The 27,235-nt window shown below is 37.9% G+C and overlaps 3 protein-coding genes across 3 annotated transcripts; 1 reads left to right on the top strand and 2 right to left on the bottom strand.

Annotated features, from left to right (window-relative positions):
* Positions 1 to 3,855: 3,855 nt before the first annotated feature.
* On the bottom strand, positions 3,856 to 7,348 carry CDC8 (Thymidylate kinase; the record flags this gene model as incomplete). Its single annotated transcript, XM_064824815.1, has 5 exons — positions 3,856 to 6,042; positions 6,106 to 6,774; positions 6,831 to 6,954; positions 7,016 to 7,135; positions 7,188 to 7,348. The coding sequence occupies 5 exons, from the start codon at positions 7,346 to 7,348 to the stop codon at positions 3,856 to 3,858; spliced, it is 3,261 nt and encodes a 1,086-aa protein (XP_064680192.1).
* Positions 7,349 to 11,513: 4,165 nt separating this feature from the next.
* ATC70_005527 (uncharacterized protein) lies at positions 11,514 to 15,006 on the top strand (the record flags this gene model as incomplete). The annotated part of the gene is made up of 5 exons (XM_064824814.1): positions 11,514 to 11,674; positions 11,727 to 11,846; positions 11,908 to 12,031; positions 12,088 to 12,756; positions 12,820 to 15,006. The coding sequence occupies 5 exons, from the start codon at positions 11,514 to 11,516 to the stop codon at positions 15,004 to 15,006; spliced, it is 3,261 nt and encodes a 1,086-aa protein (XP_064680191.1).
* A 10,505-nt stretch (positions 15,007 to 25,511) lies between these two features.
* On the bottom strand, positions 25,512 to 26,833 carry ATC70_005526 (uncharacterized protein; the record flags this gene model as incomplete). The annotated part of the gene is made up of 6 exons (XM_064824813.1): positions 25,512 to 25,956; positions 26,016 to 26,355; positions 26,414 to 26,540; positions 26,594 to 26,634; positions 26,694 to 26,733; positions 26,798 to 26,833. The coding sequence occupies 6 exons, from the start codon at positions 26,831 to 26,833 to the stop codon at positions 25,512 to 25,514; spliced, it is 1,029 nt and encodes a 342-aa protein (XP_064680190.1).
* Between the last annotated feature and the right edge of the window lie 402 nt (positions 26,834 to 27,235).

Here is a 27,235-nt window from a genome sequence, read left to right as displayed (position 1 = left end):
GAGAATTTCTATGAATTTTCAATGACCCAAAAAAAAATTGAGATAAAGCATCAGTAAGTATCGCATGGACAAGAGGAGTCGTTTAGCCATATTCCAAGCGCCCAAAACGCTTTGTAGCATCAGTTATTCGTGCTTCAAAATGGCTAGATTTGCACAGAATTCAACCTAAAACGACGGCGTAGTGGGTTGTGTTGCCGAACAAGTACGTAAATTACAGTGCTTTATAGCGGCTGGGATTTTCTGCATTGTACGAAACTCAATTTCTAAGTGATAAGCTGATGCATTTCACACCACAACCCATCATATTACACCTGATACGACACAAGGCCAACATCTCATCGGTTTCTACATGCATTACAAAGCATACAACAAACTATAGTCTACACGCGCAACAACAGGACATATCAAACAGTCAACTAGTTGGATTACTATTACTGAAACAAAACCATTTACTTTAATGACAAGAAAAGATTACAACTACATCTATTTCTAGATTTTCTACACATATTATTTAACACAATCTACTCTATCGTCACATTTGAATTTACATCTCAGGATCTGACATTCAAAAAGATACAAAAAGGACCACCATACATATCATTTATGTGATATGAGTTATCCAACGCTTTGTTGAATGCGTTTTATCATGAATGCTTTTATATTCTAGTCCTAAAGCTCATCAGGTCTTCTTTTTAATTTTTAAATCCGCGGCCACAGTAATTTTAAGACTTGAGCGTCAATGCTATTTTGCAAATTTGAATCTCTCAACTTACTCGGATTGACCAAGATGCTTGTTAGGCGAACAGGGCACTTTTGATGGCCCTACACACTAGAGACACGACTGTATATCTGGCCGTAAAGTTAGACTTAAAGTCTATTCACAATGTTGGGCAATTATAATTAATTAAGGAGGAAAATGGCTGATACAAGACAGGCTGATTTGAGGTCAGCACAATCAGGAAGATAAAACAACAAAATCTTGTGTCAAAATCGAGCCAAAAGAGATTCATGATAACTGCAAATCCTGCGATACAAGAATCAACATCAACAAATTATAGTAAAATCAAGTTGAAGTAGTTTCCTGGAACTATACTGCCGGAAAGGTCATCCTCCGCCAAATTACCCACAAAAACGATCGCTCAAGGCAAACTTTTGTTATAGTGGTGTTGTGCCAGAAGGGCTACAACTGTCTATAAAGATTAAGGTATTCTTGATGGGTAGATATGTCTGTGTTGTGCAACAACATGGACAAGCTATGATAATTGAAGTGCATCTCAGCTATCTAAATACTGACGTTCACCAGATGAGATAAGAGTTGTACAAGATAAATTGCTACTTTGGCAATCAGAACTTAGTATAAATAGGAAAATAACTGTTGTCTTCATCAATAAATCTTTAGTTTTTGTGTCTGATCTTATTCAAATAAGTTTTTTCTTGTTTTTTGTAATATCGAACATTTTTTATAGTTACAAATTATAATCCTTTTATTCTTTGTGCTTAACATTGGTATAGCTTGTTGAGAGGCCGCCTAAGTCGATATGTTTCATATAGTGTAGGTGGATCTCGATATCTTGACATTATGGAGATTGAATCTATTGAGCTCCTAAGGCGCCAGTGCACAAACAATGGAATGGATTTGTAAGCATAGATGTGATGTGATACGATAAAATTTTTCTATGTTGCTATACTGTAAACATGGCTTGAGGAGAAAGTGAATGCAGCCTAAAGTGCATGATGCTTGTATGCAACATTGTGGTTGTTTGGCAAAGGTTTTAAGCCATAATGTGCACCTCACCACAAAGGGTGGACAGTTTTTCCACGCCTTGGGTCTATACTAGAGATTTCATAATGTTAAATACAGAGCATCTGGGTCATCAGACAGAAGTGTAATTTACTTACCCTTCTGGTAATGCAACCTACTACGCCGTCGTTTTAGGTCGAATTTTGTGCAAATTTAGTCGTTTTCAAGCACGAATAACTCATGCCACAAAGCGTTTTGAGCGCTTGGAATAGCACCAAACGACTCCTCTTGCCCACGCTTTACTTGCTGATGCTTTTGCAGTGAAATCAGGTTTGAATAGATTTCACTGCATTTTTTACAATATTCAAACTATATTTTATTTGTGTATAAAATAAACTGAAGATCCTGGAATTGAGTAAAAGAAAAAAGAGTATTTATACATTTGCAACTAGCTTGTAGGATTAGTGATGATAGAGAGCAATAGGTGCTGCTATTGCGATATCTGGCAAATGTTGTTGATGTTTGATTTAAAGTGGTAATCAATGCAAGAGCACTGGCCATAAGGGTCGATTTGAGTAATCTTGATGGGCTTGGAAGAGCTATTGCCATTGCTTGATTTAATGTAGCCTTGATAGTTTAAAGTATGATATTTGTTATTGAAGTGTAGAGCCCTTTATCTGCAGTACTGTGCAACTATGGCATTAGGGTATAGTTGTCATATTTGAATATGCTTGTTATTGATTTGATTTTATTTGAATAAAGATAACATCGCTCATTACGACCATCATGGGTGTGATTGAATACACTGTGGTCAGGAGTGATTTATTTACACGATGTGCGAGATAAGAGCGCATCTTTACTTTAGTATGTTTAAGTGATTGTTGAAGTACATTTGAGCGCTTTATTAATAAATTCGAATAGCATGAATTTGAATGAGTGATATTTGATGGATCCCGGTTTTTAACAAGGTTACTTTTCGGTTGCTATTTTAGAGTCTTCAACCTTTATCCAACTTTTTGGAGACCTCAAAAACATGATCAAAAACCATGAGGTATCCCTTATCGATTTCATCAAAAATCAAACGATCGCGTTTTTGACCTCAAAAATGAAGACTTTTACTATGACATATATTAGATCAGAATGATTGTGTCTACCCAAAGCAACCCCTTAAATCATTTTTGTGGGACGGACCTTGGTATGTAAAACTTTGACGTTTTGGTCAAAAACCCAATTTCATATTTTCTAAAAAAAAAAAAAAAAAAAAAAAAAACTCAATGAGCTTATTTAAAACACATATTATAACTAGCACTGTTAGATGCGCCTTGAATAGTACTCTTAAAAAGCTTAAGGAAGCATGAAATTATCATCACAGTTTGTATAGTCAAATCCTCAAAAATAGTGGAATTAAGTCGTTTTTAATTAAAATCTGGCCAATCTAGAGCAGATATCGAGCGAAATTTTAGCCATTTTTGGATGCCTTTGCTATCAATGTATTCGATGCTTTTGAAGCTAAATAAAGAGACTTACGATTTGAAAAGTACTGTGGTTTATTCTACTTGATTGTTGTTTACTTTTGGTGGGCTTTTTTCATATATTTCACTCGAAGCACCCATTCTAGGTCGAAAGAAATTTCTCGTAAAAATCACTCGTTGCAATTTATAAATCTATGCAAAATGCAAAACCGTCGGCTTACTCAAAATTGCAAATCACAAACCTTACTATAGCCCATATTTTTGATTTAGGTGTGAGTTCTACTTCTCTACATTTTGTAGGCTTTACTATGATATTGACGCATAATGAGTATTGGACGTATATATATAAGCAGTATATCCCTTTTGCATTCGAGCTTTTATTGTATTTCGACAATGGATACAAGTGGGATTCAGCAATGTCAATCCAGAGCATTAGCATGATGAGCAGCCAAATCTTACCATGACAATGCTTTCTTAATACTGTTCCGAAATTGCAGCTGATGGTTTCGAATGAACCTTTCAAAAAAATTTTCTTGGTCTGGAATATACCTTGATCCTCGAATTATTGCAAAAATAGGTAACAATAGCAAAAGAAAAACTATAAAAACTCTTTTATTTTACTTATAAGTTTGAATAATATCTTTAATGACGGCGGTATCTGCGCTTTGGTAAGGGTGGAAGAGCTGGGAAGCATTTCTTGCGACTATTGCCTTGAATAGTGGATGGGCTGTGCTCTGTCTGGTCGAAGAATCTTTTTCTGGATTGCGCACTGTTAAAATCAGGCAGCACATGTGTTGTATTTGACATGTTTGAATGGCTCATAAGGGGATTACAGTAGTGGTATTTATTGCTGCTAGCGTTGGGGTTCTCCTTTTCATCACTCTTTGGTGCATGCTGAGGCGTGTTGACAGTCGTTGTAGCCGCTGTTGTTGTTTTAACTGCATTGGCTTTTGGGAGGTTGTTGTGGGCATTGGGAGGCACAGACAATGGTACCATATTTACGGGTTGAGTTGGATCATTGACCATGGATTTGGCTTGAGCTTCCTGATGATGTGGAATTGTACCCTCATTTATGGATGTAGCTGTAGTGCTCGTTGGATAGTTGACGTGAACATTGAGTGCGGGTGGACGAGCGGTGATGTGCTTGTCAGAACTACTCCTTTGCGTTGTGGAAGCACTGTGCAACGATCTTTTCTTGAATTTCTCGTCATTAAACCTCGATATATCATATGTTGGGGTTAAGAAGCTCATATGGCGGTCATTACTATGGTATTTGCTGCTACTGGCGTTACTGTTCTCCTTTTCACCATCATTTGATATATTTTGAGGTGGCTCGATGACCGTTGTAGCTGTCGCTTTAGTTGCATTGCCTGTTAAATGGTTGTTGTGAGCGTTGTAAGGTGTGTGTTCAGATGCTGGCGCCATATCCACAGGTTGAGCTAATTCACTGGCCTTGGGCCTGGATTGGGTATGTTGATTATGTAGAGTTGTATTGTGTTTGATGGATATAGTCGTATTGCTTGCTGAATGACTGATATATTCGTTAGGTAATGTGGCATCAGATCCAGCCGCCAAGCCAATAGGCTGAGCTAGTTCACTAGCCATAGCTTGAGTGTTTTGATGATGTTGGATTGAAGTCTGTTTGATATGTGCAATGGTCGGTATGTAATCAGATGATGGTGTTTTATTTACAGGTGGAGCCGAATCGCTGTACATGGGCTTGGCTTGGGTATGTCGATTATATGGAACTTTGATCTGTTCGCTAGATGTAGCTGTAAGCGACGATAAAGGTGAAGATCGGCTGTTCATCTCCCAGGCTTGGCCACTTGATGTTTGATCCATCTCATGTGCTACTTTGTCTGTGCTAATGTTGCCATTAGATGCTGTGGTATCAGACGCGTTCACAGTGGTGTTGCTAGACATCTCATATTCCATTAATGAGGTATGAGGAGGAGAGATGGGGTAGTCGTGAGTTGCATCAACAGCGTCTGCTTGAGTTGGTTTAACGGTGTTTGATTGGGTTGGTTCAACAGCGTCTTTTTGGATTGTTATTGAAGCTGTGCTTGTTTCAGTCAAAGGCACCAAAGGTTGTTCAACTGGAGATGGTGAAGTTGGAGAACTTGGAGACGATGATAAAGGTGTTTCAGATGCATCTTTCTTGCTCTTCATGCGCTGATAGAGACGTTTTACTGTGGAACCCAATGCTAATGGATGAGGACTATGTTTGTGCTTGATGTAAGACATCCATGAATCACGATCTCGCGAGTAGAAAGTAGGAAGATTAGCTGCTGATTTAATATTGGTTCCACGGAAAATCTTTCCAATGCCACGAGATGAGGTACTCTCAGATTCAGATGATGGTGGCTTGTTGCTATTAGTTGGTAAGCTGGTGGATGGCGATGTATCGGTTAGGCTCCTTGAAGCAGCAGTTGATTTACTGGTAACCTGTCGAGGCTTTCTTGGTAACACACCGAATCTTTTGTACAGAGCTTCAAGTCTTTCGCCTTGTGTTACCACTCTTGGCATAGACAAGTATGAAGAAGGCTCATCAGATGTTGTAGTCCATGAATCTGCCGCTGTAATAATATTACTGTTGTGTTGAGGTAATTTAGATACAGACAACACTTGTCTTGACCTTATTCCAAACGACGATGAAGGTGATGTGGGTGATGTGGGTGATTTGGGTGATTTGGGTGATTTGGGTGATTTGGGTGATTTGGGTGATTTGGGTGATTTGGGTGATTTGGGTGATTTGGGTGATTTGGGTGATTTGGGTGATTTGGGCGACTTTGGTGATGTTGCTGAAAATGGTACTCCCAAGTGTGAAGGCTATGAAAGATGGATGTCATTAGTTTGAAGTGTATCTTCAAGCATTTTGTAGGTGCTACTAACCATGATATTCTCTTTGGATGACTCGGTATAAGCAAGAAACTCTTTTACAATGCACTCTTTTAATGGATTATCCTGGGGCTTAGGCTTGGGGATGATCTTATTGACGCGGAACATGGTGGAGTCTTGCACGGTTGGAATTCTACCTAGCAACTTGATATCGTCTTCAGAGCATTCGCTTGGCAGTGGGTTTAAACGCTTGTAGTTCTTTTCATCAATGTCGTAGACCCACTGGTGCAAGAACCCAAGATTTGCAAAGTAAAACTTCTCAATATAATCAGCAGGGAAGTCTTTCTTGAATTGGTGCTGCAAGTTGTACAATGCTTGATCCGTGTTTCTGTTGATTTCGTATCTTTTCAGTATTGTTTTGAGGCCAACGCCCTTGATGGAAGGCAGGTAATCACAACCGGATAAAATACAGATATGTCGAATGGTTTCAGCGTCATATTCGTGAAGGGTGCTTCTGTGGTCATTCATGACTTTATCCATGCAGATTTCGATACCATCACCGTATCTATCAATCTTGTAGATGATCTTCGCACATCCAAAAGCCAAGAGATCGGAATCCTCAGTGACAACAGCATCCACTTTTCCTGTATTCACCAAGTGAGTAAGTTGAGCATCAGCTTCGTTGGGTGCTACAATGCACTGGATCTTCTTTTCCATCAGTCTCTGTAGAAAGTAGTTAACAAAAGGTACAAACTGTTCAAACAAAGAGAGATACTTACTCTAATGACAGTAATAATCATGTCATTCGAAATAGACACTGATTGTTGAAAGTATTTCTCAGCTGCGGCAGTTTTGCCTTGTTCATGCAGCTTCAGGCCCTGTTTCAATGCAGCTTGACGGTTTCTAGATCCAAGTGCATGTCAATGACAATGATGAGGCGCTAGATTGCACTTTGAAGACTTACTTGCGACGTTCATCCGTGGTGATTTGCTTTAAAGGGAGAGGGAGGCCGTCAAAAACCACGATAGGTGTGACACCATGATACTCAAGCAAGCCCATGAATTGCATGAAATAGTTTACATATCTACAAAAGATTCATGTCAATACAGACCCATTGAATAGACATCGATACTTACGAATCGGTAGGTTGGTTCAATGCAATCTTTGTTGCAGCACCGAAACCGCCACGATGAAGGATACAATGACCATCGATAGCGACAGTTTTGCCTTGGTATTCTGAGATATTGATGGTTCTTTGAATAGGGCGAAGTGATTGTAACAATCCTTGGATTCCCATATTGAGGAGATGTTTAAATAAGAGTTTTGTATTCTTTTTGTTCTTGATTTAAGATGGAATCAAGTAGTAGATGTGAACAGAAAATTGTTGCTTTGATATAAAATGAATGAAAGATTGTGATAAAGTTTGCAATGTATAAAAAGCTTTAAAGGTGTATTTATTTACGCGCCTTGCCCATCTAGTCACGTATCTGGCTTCCCAGAAAGATCAAAATCACTTGAAAGTTGATTCCAATCAGCCACAAAGGCATGTGCATTGTCCATGATTGGGTAGCGAGGATCTACTTGTAAAGGTGAAAGGCTGGGATGACGAGTCCATGTTTCTATACAACGAAACTGATAAATATTTTTAGAAATTGGTCGTTCAAAATTGAGTTTTGATTGCACTAAATAATAATAAACCAAAGGTCGCCTTTTTCATAAAACGAAGATCGTATACTGGACGTACTTTGATAGATACTGGCTGTACCTTTACAAATACTGGTGATACTATTCTAAAAAAAAAAAAAAAAAAAAAAAAAAAAAAAAAAAAAGAGAAAGAAAAGCTGCACTTTATGCTTGCCTGATTGGTGGAAATCAACAATGATCCATGAACAGCATCCTGAATGCAATCACCATTGCCAGGTCGAAGGGATCAACTAAGCTGTTGTTAAATGATGGTCTTAGCATCTGCAGTACAGTATAAAGATTTTATAATTTTCTTGGTATTCCTTCAACCCATATCTGAAAATAGCAAATATCTCTAGCCTCATTGCCATATGAATATTTCCTATTGATAAAAGTAGAATTAATATAATACGCGTGTTTATGCTTCGGATGGCTCTCTGCCTTCGCTCTGCTTCGGTGAAAACCAACCTGCACAGCGGCAGCTAGCGCTACTGATTGCCCTTGCGTACCTTATCATAATACTGCTACTTTCATGTTGACCCTCCACTCACACATGAAAACCCTTTATATTATATGTGAATCTGATTCTTATGTGATGCTCTATATCCATATAAACGTAGCTACTTCATGTACGGGCAAGCAGCATATTGGTATTTCCCCTTTTTAGTCCTTCGTGTCCCTGATACAACAAAATCCAAGTACATTTGAGTTGCGTTTTTTTTGTGTTCAAGGCCGTTTTAGATGGCCAGAATAGCACCAAACAATTGCTATCATCTGGCAGTTACTTGCTGACACCTTCGTTCAACTTTTTGGGGATAAAAAAAAAACATGAATGATATTCGACCAAAAAGCATGAGGTAACCCTCATGGTTTTCATCGAAAATCAAACGATCGCATTTTTCACCTTGACAATGAAGACTTTTACTATGGTATATCTTAAATCAAAATGTTTCTCTCGATCTAACGTAACCTCTGAAATCATCTGTGTGAGACTTTGATATGTAAAATTTCGACATTTTGGCCAGAGACCTCTTTTCATATTTTTACAAATCATTCAGTAAGTGTATTCAAAACATCTATATAACTTGGTATCATTGGGTGCGCCTTGAAAAGCATTCCAAGAAAGCTTAAAGACGCAGGGGATGATCATCATATTTTATATAGTCGAATCAGCAAAAATAGTTTTATCGAGTCGAAAATCATTAAGATTTTTTTTTTTTTTTGTAGGGGAGACGAGCTCCAGGTTTTATTCATTAAGATTTGGCCAATCTAGAACAGACAATTATGAGTCTGTGTTTGAATTAGTTTTGGAGGCTGGTAGGGTTGGCAGGCAAACTCAATGCCCTTTTTATCATGAAGGCGATACAGTAACAGATGCTTTTGAAGCGTATGGAAAGTAGGTGACAAAGTAAAGCACTATCAATGGACTTGGCATTTTCCTTGCATTCTATATTTAATAACGTCAGTCTGGACATTGACGCTACATGGGCTGCAGAGCATGTTTGCAGTAAGTAAGGGAATATAGATCACAATCAACATTTCTCTCAAAGAGATGATCAGTTTGGTTAAACCGAACGTTATCAGTAATATCAAATTTGGAACAAAATAAACATCAATTCCATTTTTTTTAGTATTTCAAACAATATGTTATCTAGGTTTCTACTATGACGTGGTCTTCTCAATGGTCGAGTATGTTCGTTTTGTTGTCTCGATCGCAGCCGTTGACTAAATCTCTGAGGCTCCTGATCTTCGTTCAAAGAAAACGTTGAAAGCATTGAGCAGAGGAAAGGTGACAAGAATAAAAGTGGTTGCTAATTGATTGTAATTTAATTTATATAAAATCATTAATCGTATATGAGCCTGACCTGACAGATGCCTGGCAACTCAGTTTCCATATTAGAGTTGTAAAAGTGTCTAAGGACTGAACATTTATTATGCTATGGTAGAATCCGAGAAAATAGCATGGCTAAAGATAACGCTATGTAATTTACTGCCTACTTTTTATACGCTTCAAAAGCATCTGTTACTGTATCGCCTTCATGATAAAAAGGGCATTGAGTTTGCCTGCCAACCCTACCAGCCTCCAAAACTAATTCAAACACAGACTCATAATTGTCTGTTCTAGATTGGCCAAATCTTAATGAATAAAACCTGGAGCTCGTCTCCCCTACAAAAAAAAAAAAAAATCTTAATGATTTTCGACTCGATAAAACTATTTTTGCTGATTCGACTATATAAAATATGATGATCATCCCCTGCGTCTTTAAGCTTTCTTGGAATGCTTTTCAAGGCGCACCCAATGATACCAAGTTATATAGATGTTTTGAATACACTTACTGAATGATTTGTAAAAATATGAAAAGAGGTCTCTGGCCAAAATGTCGAAATTTTACATATCAAAGTCTCACACAGATGATTTCAGAGGTTACGTTAGATCGAGAGAAACATTTTGATTTAAGATATACCATAGTAAAAGTCTTCATTGTCAAGGTGAAAAATGCGATCGTTTGATTTTCGATGAAAACCATGAGGGTTACCTCATGCTTTTTGGTCGAATATCATTCATGTTTTTTTTTTATCCCCAAAAAGTTGAACGAAGGTGTCAGCAAGTAACTGCCAGATGATAGCAATTGTTTGGTGCTATTCTGGCCATCTAAAACGGCCTTGAACACAAAAAAAACGCAACTCAAATGTACTTGGATTTTGTTGTATCAGGGACACGAAGGACTAAAAAGGGGAAATACCAATATGCTGCTTGCCCGTACATGAAGTAGCTACGTTTATATGGATATAGAGCATCACATAAGAATCAGATTCACATATAATATAAAGGGTTTTCATGTGTGAGTGGAGGGTCAACATGAAAGTAGCAGTATTATGATAAGGTACGCAAGGGCAATCAGTAGCGCTAGCTGCCGCTGTGCAGGTTGGTTTTCACCGAAGCAGAGCGAAGGCAGAGAGCCATCCGAAGCATAAACACGCGTATTATATTAATTCTACTTTTATCAATAGGAAATATTCATATGGCAATGAGGCTAGAGATATTTGCTATTTTCAGATATGGGTTGAAGGAATACCAAGAAAATTATAAAATCTTTATACTGTACTGCAGATGCTAAGACCATCATTTAACAACAGCTTAGTTGATCCCTTCGACCTGGCAATGGTGATTGCATTCAGGATGCTGTTCATGGATCATTGTTGATTTCCACCAATCAGGCAAGCATAAAGTGCAGCTTTTCTTTCTCTTTTTTTTTTTTTTTTTTTTTTTTTTTTTTTTTTTTAGAATAGTATCACCAGTATTTGTAAAGGTACAGCCAGTATCTATCAAAGTACGTCCAGTATACGATCTTCGTTTTATGAAAAAGGCGACCTTTGGTTTATTATTATTTAGTGCAATCAAAACTCAATTTTGAACGACCAATTTCTAAAAATATTTATCAGTTTCGTTGTATAGAAACATGGACTCGTCATCCCAGCCTTTCACCTTTACAAGTAGATCCTCGCTACCCAATCATGGACAATGCACATGCCTTTGTGGCTGATTGGAATCAACTTTCAAGTGATTTTGATCTTTCTGGGAAGCCAGATACGTGACTAGATGGGCAAGGCGCGTAAATAAATACACCTTTAAAGCTTTTTATACATTGCAAACTTTATCACAATCTTTCATTCATTTTATATCAAAGCAACAATTTTCTGTTCACATCTACTACTTGATTCCATCTTAAATCAAGAACAAAAAGAATACAAAACTCTTATTTAAACATCTCCTCAATATGGGAATCCAAGGATTGTTACAATCACTTCGCCCTATTCAAAGAACCATCAATATCTCAGAATACCAAGGCAAAACTGTCGCTATCGATGGTCATTGTATCCTTCATCGTGGCGGTTTCGGTGCTGCAACAAAGATTGCATTGAACCAACCTACCGATTCGTAAGTATCGATGTCTATTCAATGGGTCTGTATTGACATGAATCTTTTGTAGATATGTAAACTATTTCATGCAATTCATGGGCTTGCTTGAGTATCATGGTGTCACACCTATCGTGGTTTTTGACGGCCTCCCTCTCCCTTTAAAGCAAATCACCACGGATGAACGTCGCAAGTAAGTCTTCAAAGTGCAATCTAGCGCCTCATCATTGTCATTGACATGCACTTGGATCTAGAAACCGTCAAGCTGCATTGAAACAGGGCCTGAAGCTGCATGAACAAGGCAAAACTGCCGCAGCTGAGAAATACTTTCAACAATCAGTGTCTATTTCGAATGACATGATTATTACTGTCATTAGAGTAAGTATCTCTCTTTGTTTGAACAGTTTGTACCTTTTGTTAACTACTTTCTACAGAGACTGATGGAAAAGAAGATCCAGTGCATTGTAGCACCCAACGAAGCTGATGCTCAACTTACTCACTTGGTGAATACAGGAAAAGTGGATGCTGTTGTCACTGAGGATTCCGATCTCTTGGCTTTTGGATGTGCGAAGATCATCTACAAGATTGATAGATACGGTGATGGTATCGAAATCTGCATGGATAAAGTCATGAATGACCACAGAAGCACCCTTCACGAATATGACGCTGAAACCATTCGACATATCTGTATTTTATCCGGTTGTGATTACCTGCCTTCCATCAAGGGCGTTGGCCTCAAAACAATACTGAAAAGATACGAAATCAACAGAAACACGGATCAAGCATTGTACAACTTGCAGCACCAATTCAAGAAAGACTTCCCTGCTGATTATATTGAGAAGTTTTACTTTGCAAATCTTGGGTTCTTGCACCAGTGGGTCTACGACATTGATGAAAAGAACTACAAGCGTTTAAACCCACTGCCAAGCGAATGCTCTGAAGACGATATCAAGTTGCTAGGTAGAATTCCAACCGTGCAAGACTCCACCATGTTCCGCGTCAATAAGATCATCCCCAAGCCTAAGCCCCAGGATAATCCATTAAAAGAGTGCATTGTAAAAGAGTTTCTTGCTTATACCGAGTCATCCAAAGAGAATATCATGGTTAGTAGCACCTACAAAATGCTTGAAGATACACTTCAAACTAATGACATCCATCTTTCATAGCCTTCACACTTGGGAGTACCATTTTCAGCAACATCACCAAAGTCGCCCAAATCACCCAAATCACCCAAATCACCCAAATCACCCAAATCACCCAAATCACCCAAATCACCCAAATCACCCAAATCACCCAAATCACCCAAATCACCCAAATCACCCACATCACCCACATCACCTTCATCGTCGTTTGGAATAAGGTCAAGACAAGTGTTGTCTGTATCTAAATTACCTCAACACAACAGTAATATTATTACAGCGGCAGATTCATGGACTACAACATCTGATGAGCCTTCTTCATACTTGTCTATGCCAAGAGTGGTAACACAAGGCGAAAGACTTGAAGCTCTGTACAAAAGATTCGGTGTGTTACCAAGAAAGCCTCGACAGGTTACCAGTAAATCAACTGCTGCTTCAAGGAGCCTAACCGATACATCGCCATCCACCAGCTTACCAACTAATAGCAACAAGCCACCATCATCTGAATCTGAGAGTACCTCATCTCGTGGCATTGGAAAGATTTTCCGTGGAACCAATATTAAATCAGCAGCTAATCTTCCTACTTTCTACTCGCGAGATCGTGATTCATGGATGTCTTACATCAAGCACAAACATAGTCCTCATCCATTAGCATTGGGTTCCACAGTAAAACGTCTCTATCAGCGCATGAAGAGCAAGAAAGATGCATCTGAAACACCTTTATCATCGTCTCCAAGTTCTCCAACTTCACCATCTCCAGTTGAACAACCTTTGGTGCCTTTGACTGAAACAAGCACAGCTTCAATAACAATCCAAAAAGACGCTGTTGAACCAACCCAATCAAACACCGTTAAACCAACTCAAGCAGACGCTGTTGATGCAACTCACGACTACCCCATCTCTCCTCCTCATACCTCATTAATGGAATATGAGATGTCTAGCAACACCACTGTGAACGCGTCTGATACCACAGCATCTAATGGCAACATTAGCACAGACAAAGTAGCACATGAGATGGATCAAACATCAAGTGGCCAAGCCTGGGAGATGAACAGCCGATCTTCACCTTTATCGTCGCTTACAGCTACATCTAGCGAACAGATCAAAGTTCCATATAATCGACATACCCAAGCCAAGCCCATGTACAGCGATTCGGCTCCACCTGTAAATAAAACACCATCATCTGATTACATACCGACCATTGCACATATCAAACAGACTTCAATCCAACATCATCAAAACACTCAAGCTATGGCTAGTGAACTAGCTCAGCCTATTGGCTTGGCGGCTGGATCTGATGCCACATTACCTAACGAATATATCAGTCATTCAGCAAGCAATACGACTATATCCATCAAACACAATACAACTCTACATAATCAACATACCCAATCCAGGCCCAAGGCCAGTGAATTAGCTCAACCTGTGGATATGGCGCCAGCATCTGAACACACACCTTACAACGCTCACAACAACCATTTAACAGGCAATGCAACTAAAGCGACAGCTACAACGGTCATCGAGCCACCTCAAAATATATCAAATGATGGTGAAAAGGAGAACAGTAACGCCAGTAGCAGCAAATACCATAGTAATGACCGCCATATGAGCTTCTTAACCCCAACATATGATATATCGAGGTTTAATGACGAGAAATTCAAGAAAAGATCGTTGCACAGTGCTTCCACAACGCAAAGGAGTAGTTCTGACAAGCACATCACCGCTCGTCCACCCGCACTCAATGTTCACGTCAACTATCCAACGAGCACTACAGCTACATCCATAAATGAGGGTACAATTCCACATCATCAGGAAGCTCAAGCCAAATCCATGGTCAATGATCCAACTCAACCCGTAAATATGGTACCATTGTCTGTGCCTCCCAATGCCCACAACAACCTCCCAAAAGCCAATGCAGTTAAAACAACAACAGCGGCTACAACGACTGTCAACACGCCTCAGCATGCACCAAAGAGTGATGAAAAGGAGAACCCCAACGCTAGCAGCAATAAATACCACTACTGTAATCCCCTTATGAGCCATTCAAACATGTCAAATACAACACATGTGCTGCCTGATTTTAACAGTGCGCAATCCAGAAAAAGATTCTTCGACCAGACAGAGCACAGCCCATCCACTATTCAAGGCAATAGTCGCAAGAAATGCTTCCCAGCTCTTCCACCCTTACCAAAGCGCAGATACCGCCGTCATTAAAGATATTATTCAAACTTATAAGTAAAATAAAAGAGTTTTTATAGTTTTTCTTTTGCTATTGTTACCTATTTTTGCAATAATTCGAGGATCAAGGTATATTCCAGACCAAGAAAATTTTTTTGAAAGGTTCATTCGAAACCATCAGCTGCAATTTCGGAACAGTATTAAGAAAGCATTGTCATGGTAAGATTTGGCTGCTCATCATGCTAATGCTCTGGATTGACATTGCTGAATCCCACTTGTATCCATTGTCGAAATACAATAAAAGCTCGAATGCAAAAGGGATATACTGCTTATATATATACGTCCAATACTCATTATGCGTCAATATCATAGTAAAGCCTACAAAATGTAGAGAAGTAGAACTCACACCTAAATCAAAAATATGGGCTATAGTAAGGTTTGTGATTTGCAATTTTGAGTAAGCCGACGGTTTTGCATTTTGCATAGATTTATAAATTGCAACGAGTGATTTTTACGAGAAATTTCTTTCGACCTAGAATGGGTGCTTCGAGTGAAATATATGAAAAAAGCCCACCAAAAGTAAACAACAATCAAGTAGAATAAACCACAGTACTTTTCAAATCGTAAGTCTCTTTATTTAGCTTCAAAAGCATCGAATACATTGATAGCAAAGGCATCCAAAAATGGCTAAAATTTCGCTCGATATCTGCTCTAGATTGGCCAGATTTTAATTAAAAACGACTTAATTCCACTATTTTTGAGGATTTGACTATACAAACTGTGATGATAATTTCATGCTTCCTTAAGCTTTTTAAGAGTACTATTCAAGGCGCATCTAACAGTGCTAGTTATAATATGTGTTTTAAATAAGCTCATTGAGTTTTTTTTTTTTTTTTTTTTTTTTTTTAGAAAATATGAAATTGGGTTTTTGACCAAAACGTCAAAGTTTTACATACCAAGGTCCGTCCCACAAAAATGATTTAAGGGGTTGCTTTGGGTAGACACAATCATTCTGATCTAATATCATAACATAATAAATGTTCAGTACTTTTGCACTTTACAATCCTAATATGGAACCTGAGTTTCAAGGCATCTATCAGACCTGGCTCATATCATAACATAATAAATGTTCAGTACTTTTGCACTTTACAATCCTAATATGGAACCTGAGTTTCAAGGCATCTATCAGACCTGGCTCATATCATAACATAATAAATGTTCAGTACTTTTGCACTTTACAATCCTAATATGGAACCTGAGTTTCAAGGCATCTATCAGACCTGGCTCATATGAGAATAATGATTTTACAATCAATCAACAAAAACCACTGTAATTTCTACCCTCTTTCCTCTGCTCAATGCTGTCAATGTTTTATTTGAGCGACGTCTCAGAGCCTCAGAGATTTCATTACTTACTGCAGACATTTTATGCAACCCATGCATTGTCAATGTCCAGACTAACGTTATTAAATATAGAATGCAAGACGATGTCATTATAAACGATAGTGCTATGACCTTCTACCTACTTTCTATACGCTTCGAGGGCATTTACTACTGTATTGCCTTATGAAAAGGGCATGAGTTTTCCAGCTGGCCCTACCAGCCAAAATTAATTCAAACCCAGAATCATAGTCTGTTCCAGATTGGACAAATTTTGATGATTCTGGACTCGATCGAGCTATTTTTGCAGATTCGACTAAGTGAAGTATGATAATCACCCCATGCTTCCTTAAGCTTTCCTGGAGTACTTTTCAAGGCGCTTCCAATGGTACTAAGTAAAATAGATGTTTTGAATACACTTATTGAATGATTTGTAAAAATATGAAAAGAGGTTTATGGCCAAAATGTCGAAATTTTACATATCAAAGTCCCACAAAGATAATTTCAGAGGTTGCTTTGGATTGATAGAAACATTTTGATTCAAGATATACCATAGTAAAAGTCTCCATTATCAAGATGAAAAATGCGATCGTTTGATTTTCGATGAAAACCATGAGGGATACCTCATGCTTTTTGGTCGATTTTTGACCATGTTTTTTTGGTCCCCAAAAAGTTGAGCAAGGGTGTCAGAAAGTAACTGCCAGATGAAAGCAACCATTTGGGGCTATTCTGACGATCTAAAACGGCCTTGAACGCAAGAAAATTCAGCTCAAATGCACTCATACTTTGCTGTATTAGGGACACTAAGGACTAAAAAGTGGGAATACCAGTATGCTGCTTGCCCGTATATGAAGTAGCTACGTGTATATGGATGTAGAACATCACATAAGAATCAGATCCACAGATAATAGGAAGGGTTACTATGTGTAAGTGGAGGGTCAAAATGAAAGTAGCAGTATTTTGATAAAATACGCAAGAGCAATCAGTAGCACGAGCTGCCGCTGCGCAGGTTGGTTCTCTACCTTTGCTACGCTTCGGTGAGAACCATCCGAAGCATAAACACTCATACGATTAGTGATTACATATCAATCAACAATCAGGGTTCCTCTTCTAACATTTTAGCTATATTAATTTTGGGATATTAGCCAAAGGCCCGCGGCAGCGCGAGCCGTTTGAACGTAGGTTGGTTTCCATCGAAGCGAAGCGTAGGTCAGGAAACCACCCGAAGTGCTGAAAGGCTCGTATGTCATAGTAAAAGTCTTCATTTTTGAGGTCAAAAACGCGATCGTTTGATTTTTGATGAAATCGATAAGGGATACCTCATGGTTTTTGATCATGTTTTTGAGGTCTCCAAAAAGTTGGATAAAGGTTGAAGACTCTAAAATAGCAACCGAAAAGTAACCTTGTTAAAAACCGGGATCCATCAAATATCACTCATTCAAATTCATGCTATTCGAATTTATTAATAAAGCGCTCAAATGTACTTCAACAATCACTTAAACATACTAAAGTAAAGATGCGCTCTTATCTCGCACATCGTGTAAATAAATCACTCCTGACCACAGTGTATTCAATCACACCCATGATGGTCGTAATGAGCGATGTTATCTTTATTCAAATAAAATCAAATCAATAACAAGCATATTCAAATATGACAACTATACCCTAATGCCATAGTTGCACAGTACTGCAGATAAAGGGCTCTACACTTCAATAACAAATATCATACTTTAAACTATCAAGGCTACATTAAATCAAGCAATGGCAATAGCTCTTCCAAGCCCATCAAGATTACTCAAATCGACCCTTATGGCCAGTGCTCTTGCATTGATTACCACTTTAAATCAAACATCAACAACATTTGCCAGATATCGCAATAGCAGCACCTATTGCTCTCTATCATCACTAATCCTACAAGCTAGTTGCAAATGTATAAATACTCTTTTTTCTTTTACTCAATTCCAGGATCTTCAGTTTATTTTATACACAAATAAAATATAGTTTGAATATTGTAAAAAATGCAGTGAAATCTATTCAAACCTGATTTCACTGCAAAAGCATCAGCAAGTAAAGCGTGGGCAAGAGGAGTCGTTTGGTGCTATTCCAAGCGCTCAAAACGCTTTGTGGCATGAGTTATTCGTGCTTGAAAACGACTAAATTTGCACAAAATTCGACCTAAAACGACGGCGTAGTAGGTTGCATTACCAGAAGGGTAAGTAAATTACACTTCTGTCTGATGACCCAGATGCTCTGTATTTAACATTATGAAATCTCTAGTATAGACCCAAGGCGTGGAAAAACTGTCCACCCTTTGTGGTGAGGTGCACATTATGGCTTAAAACCTTTGCCAAACAACCACAATGTTGCATACAAGCATCATGCACTTTAGGCTGCATTCACTTTCTCCTCAAGCCATGTTTACAGTATAGCAACATAGAAAAATTTTATCGTATCACATCACATCTATGCTTACAAATCCATTCCATTGTTTGTGCACTGGCGCCTTAGGAGCTCAATAGATTCAATCTCCATAATGTCAAGATATCGAGATCCACCTACACTATATGAAACATATCGACTTAGGCGGCCTCTCAACAAGCTATACCAATGTTAAGCACAAAGAATAAAAGGATTATAATTTGTAACTATAAAAAATGTTCGATATTACAAAAAACAAGAAAAAACTTATTTGAATAAGATCAGACACAAAAACTAAAGATTTATTGATGAAGACAACAGTTATTTTCCTATTTATACTAAGTTCTGATTGCCAAAGTAGCAATTTATCTTGTACAACTCTTATCTCATCTGGTGAACGTCAGTATTTAGATAGCTGAGATGCACTTCAATTATCATAGCTTGTCCATGTTGTTGCACAACACAGACATATCTACCCATCAAGAATACCTTAATCTTTATAGACAGTTGTAGCCCTTCTGGCACAACACCACTATAACAAAAGTTTGCCTTGAGCGATCGTTTTTGTGGGTAATTTGGCGGAGGATGACCTTTCCGGCAGTATAGTTCCAGGAAACTACTTCAACTTGATTTTACTATAATTTGTTGATGTTGATTCTTGTATCGCAGGATTTGCAGTTATCATGAATCTCTTTTGGCTCGATTTTGACACAAGATTTTGTTGTTTTATCTTCCTGATTGTGCTGACCTCAAATCAGCCTGTCTTGTATCAGCCATTTTCCTCCTTAATTAATTATAATTGCCCAACATTGTGAATAGACTTTAAGTCTAACTTTACGGCCAGATATACAGTCGTGTCTCTAGTGTGTAGGGCCATCAAAAGTGCCCTGTTCGCCTAACAAGCATCTTGGTCAATCCGAGTAAGTTGAGAGATTCAAATTTGCAAAATAGCATTGACGCTCAAGTCTTAAAATTACTGTGGCCGCGGATTTAAAAATTAAAAAGAAGACCTGATGAGCTTTAGGACTAGAATATAAAAGCATTCATGATAAAACGCATTCAACAAAGCGTTGGATAACTCATATCACATAAATGATATGTATGGTGGTCCTTTTTGTATCTTTTTGAATGTCAGATCCTGAGATGTAAATTCAAATGTGACGATAGAGTAGATTGTGTTAAATAATATGTGTAGAAAATCTAGAAATAGATGTAGTTGTAATCTTTTCTTGTCATTAAAGTAAATGGTTTTGTTTCAGTAATAGTAATCCAACTAGTTGACTGTTTGATATGTCCTGTTGTTGCGCGTGTAGACTATAGTTTGTTGTATGCTTTGTAATGCATGTAGAAACCGATGAGATGTTGGCCTTGTGTCGTATCAGGTGTAATATGATGGGTTGTGGTGTGAAATGCATCAGCTTATCACTTAGAAATTGAGTTTCGTACAATGCAGAAAATCCCAGCCGCTATAAAGCACTGTAATTTACGTACTTGTTCGGCAACACAACCCACTACGCCGTCGTTTTAGGTTGAATTCTGTGCAAATCTAGCCATTTTGAAGCACGAATAACTGATGCTACAAAGCGTTTTGGGCGCTTGGAATATGGCTAAACGACTCCTCTTGTCCATGCGATACTTACTGATGCTTTATCTCAATTTTTTTTTGGGTCATTGAAAATTCATAGAAATTCTCATTTTTTTCATGAGTATTAGCAAGGAAAAATTCTTGAAAATCAAACGATCGCGTTTTTCACCCCAAGAATAAAGACTTTCTCTATGATACAAATAAGATCAAATTGATCATAAAGACTGGATGCAGCACTTGAAACTCTTTCTATGAAATTTTCGTATGTGAAATTTCGACATTTTGGCAAAAAACATGTTTTCATATATTTGCAAATTGCTCATTACTTTCTGTCTGAAATCTAAAAGTAATTAGCACCATTCAATGCGGCTTCTTTAGTCCTCTGGATATGTATTAGAAGGTTGGGTGTAACAACGACAGTTTTCATAGCCAAATTTAGCAAAAACGTTTAAAGGATGTGAGATCAAGTCAAGTTTGAACACGAAAATACCACTGCACAGTTTCAAATTAAATTGCCGCAATTAGAGCTGCCGCAATTAGAGCTGCCACGACAAAAACTGAGGACAAATCTACTGGCCGTGACGTCGGATAGGGCGCTCTCTCATTCTTTCATACCCCTCGTTTTTTCTCCTTTTTGCGAAACGCGTTTTAGTATCAAACCATGGTGGATTTGGAGACCGTTTGATTGATAATAACACTCTAGCTTCCGATAACTCTGTCTTGTTCTGTTAAGAGTACTTGATACTGCTTCTTTGAAGTGGAATATGTTACGTACCATTCGATAACGAGCACTGGAAGGCATAGGATTAACATTAATTCAGTTTGTTTATTAGGTTTTAATAATTTCTTTGCTTGTTTGAGTGAGTGCTGCTGCCATTCCTTCTCTGTCTTCTCTGCTGCCTGCTTCTTTGGTTTACCATGTCTGGTGATTGCTTCTTTGGCTTTTGTCTGGTCTCTGCTGGTGGCGTTCGTTTCTCGGTTTGTCTATGGTACTGGTGTTGCTGCTGCTGCTGCTGCTGCTGCTAATATGGTCTCTCCTGGTCTACTGTCTTTGGTGCATGCTCGTTCTCTGGTCTATATTCAGTGATTGCATATCCTCTGGTCTATCTGTGATGGAGATAAGTGGTAAATAGCTTCTTTGGTCTTTGTTTGGTCTCTGCTGATGGCGCTTGTTCTTTAGTTTGTCTATGGTGCTGGTGTTGCTGCTGCTGCTACTGCTGCTGCTGCTGCTAAAATGGTCTCTCCCGGTCTACTGTATTTGTTGTATGCTTGTTCTATGGTCTATCTCCGGTGATTGCCTATACTCTTCTGGTCTATCTGTGGCTATAGTAAGTGGTAAGTGTCTTCTTTTTTCTGGTTGCAATGATATGAAACTTCTTTGAACGCTTATATTATTGCTTCCTTTCTCGTGATAATGCATTCATGATGTTTGCCTTGTTGCGCTTTTTTCTTCTTCTTTTTCTTTTGTTGGCGGTGTTATATTCGTTACACTTTTCTTTGACTCGCTTCGTGTGAGTGCCTCTTTTTTTTTGCCTACATACCACTATACTCTTATAGTAGTAGTAGTATGTTCTTTTCTTCATTCTTTTATTATTTTTATGTTTCTTTGAAGCATACCTTTTTTACGTTGTGTGGATGTGCCTATCCCTGAAGCTCAACAAGACTTTATCCGAGGCTAGGAGGTGGATAGGCTGCCTCCACTTGGTTATTGCTACTTACTTTAGTGATGATTGAGGGTCTCAATGCCTGAATTTAAAGCTAGGTGGTGTAAGTAAGGCATGCTCTAGCACCTGAGGGAAATTTGATGATAGCAGCGGCTATATTGCTATATATAGCGGCGCTTAAAATTTTGCCTCACATCAAAACAGGGGGAAACCCTCGCAAAATTTTTTTTAGGTCAGCGGAGTTTTCAAGCAATCTGATTGGCTAAGAGGTTGGAACAACGAAGAGTTACAGCTAATTAATCTCCTATTGATCTGTCATGTATTATAATTTTGTATTTGTAATAAAAATGTATCCAAATATTGATACAATTTAAATCCTTCATTATTCAATAGTAAAATAATGTGTTAAGCACAAAGAATAAAAGGATTATTATTTGTAGCTTATAAAAAATGTTCGATATTATAAAAACAAGAAAAAACTTATTTGAATAAGATCAGACACAAAAACTAAAGATTTATTGATGAAGATCAGAGTTATTCTATTTATACTACTAAGTTCTGAATGCCAAAGTAGCAATTTATCTTGTACAATTCTTACCTCATCTGGTGAACCTCAGTATTTAGGTAGCTGAGATGCACTTCAATTATCATAGCTTGTCCATGTTGTTGCACAACACAGACATATCTGTGGAATACATCCACTATGATCTGTATTCCGACAGTTCATCCAGTTGCCAAATTTAGATATAAACTGTATGTTCACTGGATTAGATGTACGATACCGATTTATGCTATAAGAAGATATGGACTTCAGATACGCTAGTACTATAAGATTCATACTATATAAGATATAGGCTATAGATGGCACCATGGACATGGATGGCGCTATAGACTTGTACTTGTATTCCGACATTGACTACGGATGTTTACCATATCTGGATAGGCACCAAGAGTAATGCAATATGAGCTTGTTGCTTCAGATGTGCACTTCATGATCCACGCTATAAGACACATGCTTATATCCGTGATACTAGCTACAGATACTTTATGTACTACAGACTTGTACTATATATGAGACATGTTATAGACATGCATACGATATGCTATAGACATGCCATATATCCAGATACATGCTAAAGATGTATGCTTAGCGATATACACTCAGATGTGTACTATTGATATAGACTAAGGAGACTGTACCTATCGGATACATGCTACTAGATCAATATTAACTATCATTATAGAAAGGATAGATCAGGATAGATCGGGGTACTTTGGATGAGAGTTTAATTATTCATCCAGGCAAAGCTAAATCATGATTAGACATTAGTTGATCTGAGTTGACTTATTTGTCAATCTAATTAATAGAACTTTTATCCATTGTTATAGGATATAAGAAGGATCATCTACCTGGCCAGTAGAGAGACTTCAGTTTTACTTTACACCTGTCAGTTTGATAATAAAACATACCTTTATCAAGTTGACATTACTGTTTTTTGATTCTTTTTTTTCCGTGAATTTTAGTCTATCAAGCCTCAAATTCCACAGTTTCTGCTACAAGGTTTGCCAACACCTTGTTTATCAATCGGTCAATTGTAATTAAGAGGTTGTATTTAACAAAGGTAGCATATTTTGCGTTCTAATTTAGCCACATACTGAAAAGACGGTATTTCAAAATATCCATAGCCCAGCCTTCATATTGCTCAAAATAAGGATCCATGGGTGTCTAAGATCTTTCAACCACAATACAATGCGATTGCGATGATAAAACTGCTTCCAGCTAAACCAAACTTATGGTAGAATTTAGAGGCAAATCGAATGATACTAATATCAAGTGGATTAGCCCAAGTTATTAGCCTGATTTTTGATACGATATTTTTTGCAATTTTTTGATAGTTTTTAATAAATTATCGCATTTTTGTCATCAAAACTTTACGTTTAATACCTGTCATGCTGTAGAGCAAACAAAATCCTTTCAAATGAGCAGTGTCTCAAAACTCTGGCATAACGCTATCAGGAGATATTCACAAATTTATACATCCAAAAAATTGTCATCCAGATTTTTGCCTTGCCATTACAGGCAAATTCTGACCAAAAGTCAATGATTTTGCGCGAGAAAATTTTTGATCATATCTCGGGAAAGACGCATCGTATTTGAGTAAAATAAAGACCATTCGATAGCCCTACTCAGGATCTATTGTGTTGTAAAAACTTTAAGCCTTAAACATACGTTCACTTTATGATTTTGCTCAAAATCGTGTATTTTACGAATTTTAACCAGAGAAAATGTCCAAAAACTCATAATAGAGTCATATTAGCCACGCAACTTGGTGCAAGATATAGAAAGAGCTTCAAATGCTACTAATTTTGATAGTGTATTTATAATTTGTATCTAAAAAAGAATATATTCTCAAGGTTTTCCAAGAAAAGTGATTGCTAAATCTGTATCATTTTACCTATGGCATTCTCCGTTGCGTAGACCTGCAAAGCGCCTATCGTTTTGAAGCCTTAGTTGAAACTTCTGTAGCATTAGCACTCGTAATTTGGTAATGCATAATAGGTCAGCCCCAGCCAGAATTGTCCAAAATCCACCGATCAAGGCTAACTTTTGCTACAGTGGAGCATATAAACCTCTTGTTGTGCGTTGCTATTAGCCATTCCACGCCCCAAGTCTTCTGTTTACTAGAGTTGAGCATTACATGGTCGTTTCCGTTTTTTTGCCAGTGTAAACTCCAGTTTGGAAGTCCAACCCCCATTTTTTTTTGCAAGCAAGCGTTACAGACACATAAATGAGCTCTCATTTTGTAGACCAAACACAGAGTAGCAAGACTCAACTAATGCTTGGTTGAGTTTTGACAGTTGAACAAGGAATAGCAGTGTCGAAACACGGGCCCTTCTACAATATTATTGCTTTGCTCTACATTTTACCCGCTATAATTATTTGGCAGCCAATGTAGCATCTGAAAATCTCTTTCTACATTTGACAACCCCTCAAAGTAGGCATATCATCTTTCTGATATAACATCGTTACCAACAACATAGAATGCGAAAAAGCTGTCCCCTCCTCTTCTTGCTGAGATGCGAAACACAACCTTCAACCTTTGCTAAACCACACTACAGCAACAAGGTATCATCAACAAACGATTTTGATTACAGTGTTTCCCAACATTGCATCCATCCATTTATTACTCATAATCACTTGCATTAACAGCTTCTCATACGAACATCATGGTTCAACATTGCCTTTTTTCCAAAAAAAAAAAAATCCATTTCTCAACAATAATCCTTCCAATCTAGAATTCAGTTACACTATATATTATCGTTATTTTTTACGCAAGTTTTGTCACAGAGACATGTTACAGTATGTCATCTTTAATAGTTATTCATTCACATAATTCATTTATACTATGCGAGTTATTCTGTATAGTCTGTATCTTTACTCATTTGATACATCCTTCAATAAATAGCAACCGCTGGATTTGGTTTAATACCACGCTAATGGTTTGTCATATTATTGTATCGAGGTGTTTCAGTAAGAACATGCTTCAAAACAGTCTCCAGATACTGCACTCTACTGTAATGTTTGCCTTCTGGTATGTATTGTGTTCTCTCGTGCATTTTCTTTGCGAGCTTTGACTCTTGCTTACCAAAAACTTTCCCGGCTTGTAATTGAAATTGATTTATCGTATTTAACTGCTGTCTAATGTGAGTAATGCCCGGATCAATCATCTCAGGGGTTTCTATTGTATATGTCTCTTCTGTGGCGCAATAATCCTTGTAGAATTGTCGCTGCTCCTCATGGAGATGTTGCAGTATAAAGTCTACATCGACACTTTCGTGGATGATAGCTGTCTCCGTTGGAATAGCATCGATTGCTTCAGCATGAACTTGATATATATTTCCAGTTGTGCTCTTCCAGTCCTCAATTTCATTAGAAAGGCTACAGTATTCTCTATCATCAATCAATCAATGGCAGCCAAATAGTGTTAATTAAGTTACTTTTCATTTGCGTTGGACAATGCTTCTAGCATCTCTGCATTGGCTACATTGAGAGGGTTCTCTTTCTCTTCTACTTCCTCTATATTGTCAGGTCTATTGTAACATGAAACATCAACCTTTCCTTCCTTCATGTCTTTAATAATTTTTTGCTTCAATTTGTTGGCAACCAATCGAGCTCTTTTTGCCTCTGCAGTTACATGTGTTTCCGGTGAAGACTCTATATTAGCCTCTCTTTCCATGAGCCAAATCAACAGTTGTCGTGTTTTCTGTTCATCGGTCCATTCAGAGGGTAAATGCTTGTAGCAATCATTAGTATCCACATCCGGCGATGGCATGGGTACTATAATAGTGGCGGAATGAAAAACTATTCTTGCTTGAATAAATAAGCCCTTGCATACCATCCATTGGTAAAACTGAACTAGCATCGCTGTCGTAAAGTCGGTAAGAGTATGTGCTATGATTACATGTTGGCGGCTGGCTATTAGGGGCGGGCACACTAGAATCAGGGAAATCTGTAGCTGCACACTGTTTACTTTGAGTCAGATAAGTATACTGCTGTGGCATCTATCATCACTTACAGCACGCTTGTCAGTTACGAAACGAAAAGGAAACTTTGCCTCTAAACATGATATAAGCCTATTCACTTCTACTTGCTATATCGTTATGAAAATAGCATACCAGATGGGTCAGAGAATGTTGATTCCTGGCTGCTTGTACCCTAGAACATGGCAGTGATGAATCTCAGGTTATGGAAGTAAGATGGCACTATTCAATATACTTACAGGTAAGGTAAAGTTTTGAACTCGCTTTTTGGTCATATCAGTTATAAAATCTGAAGAAAAAAGGTATTGGTTTTGCTTTATATCACTTGTTTCCTACCTGTTTGATCTGACTTGAGTTTTAAAAAAGGATGTGGTACTCATTATTGTAGACAATTGTTTGTCCAAAAGAGCTTTAGTATATGCTGTTCTCATCTACTGCTATTTACTTAGATCAACCTCTAGATGAGCTTCATTCTCTGGCTCTTGAAACTGCTCTGAGAACCTTGTTCACACAATGCTAGCATAACCTAATAGTCCATAGACACTTTCAAAGCCTCAGAAAGAAAAAAAATTGATCTAACAAGTATTTTGATGGACTGGCGTTATTTAAGATAGATTACAAGAAGATACCATGGTTAAATATAGTACTATATAGTTTGCCACTTACCTTCCATACGC

Source organism: Mucor velutinosus (genome assembly GCF_035048745.1).
Source record: "Mucor velutinosus strain NIH1002 chromosome Unknown tig00001544, whole genome shotgun sequence".
In the NCBI taxonomy this organism is placed as follows: domain Eukaryota; kingdom Fungi; phylum Mucoromycota; class Mucoromycetes; order Mucorales; family Mucoraceae; genus Mucor; species Mucor velutinosus.
The sequence above is the reverse complement of the archived record's forward strand: the minus strand, read 5'-3'. Positions and strand labels throughout refer to the sequence as shown.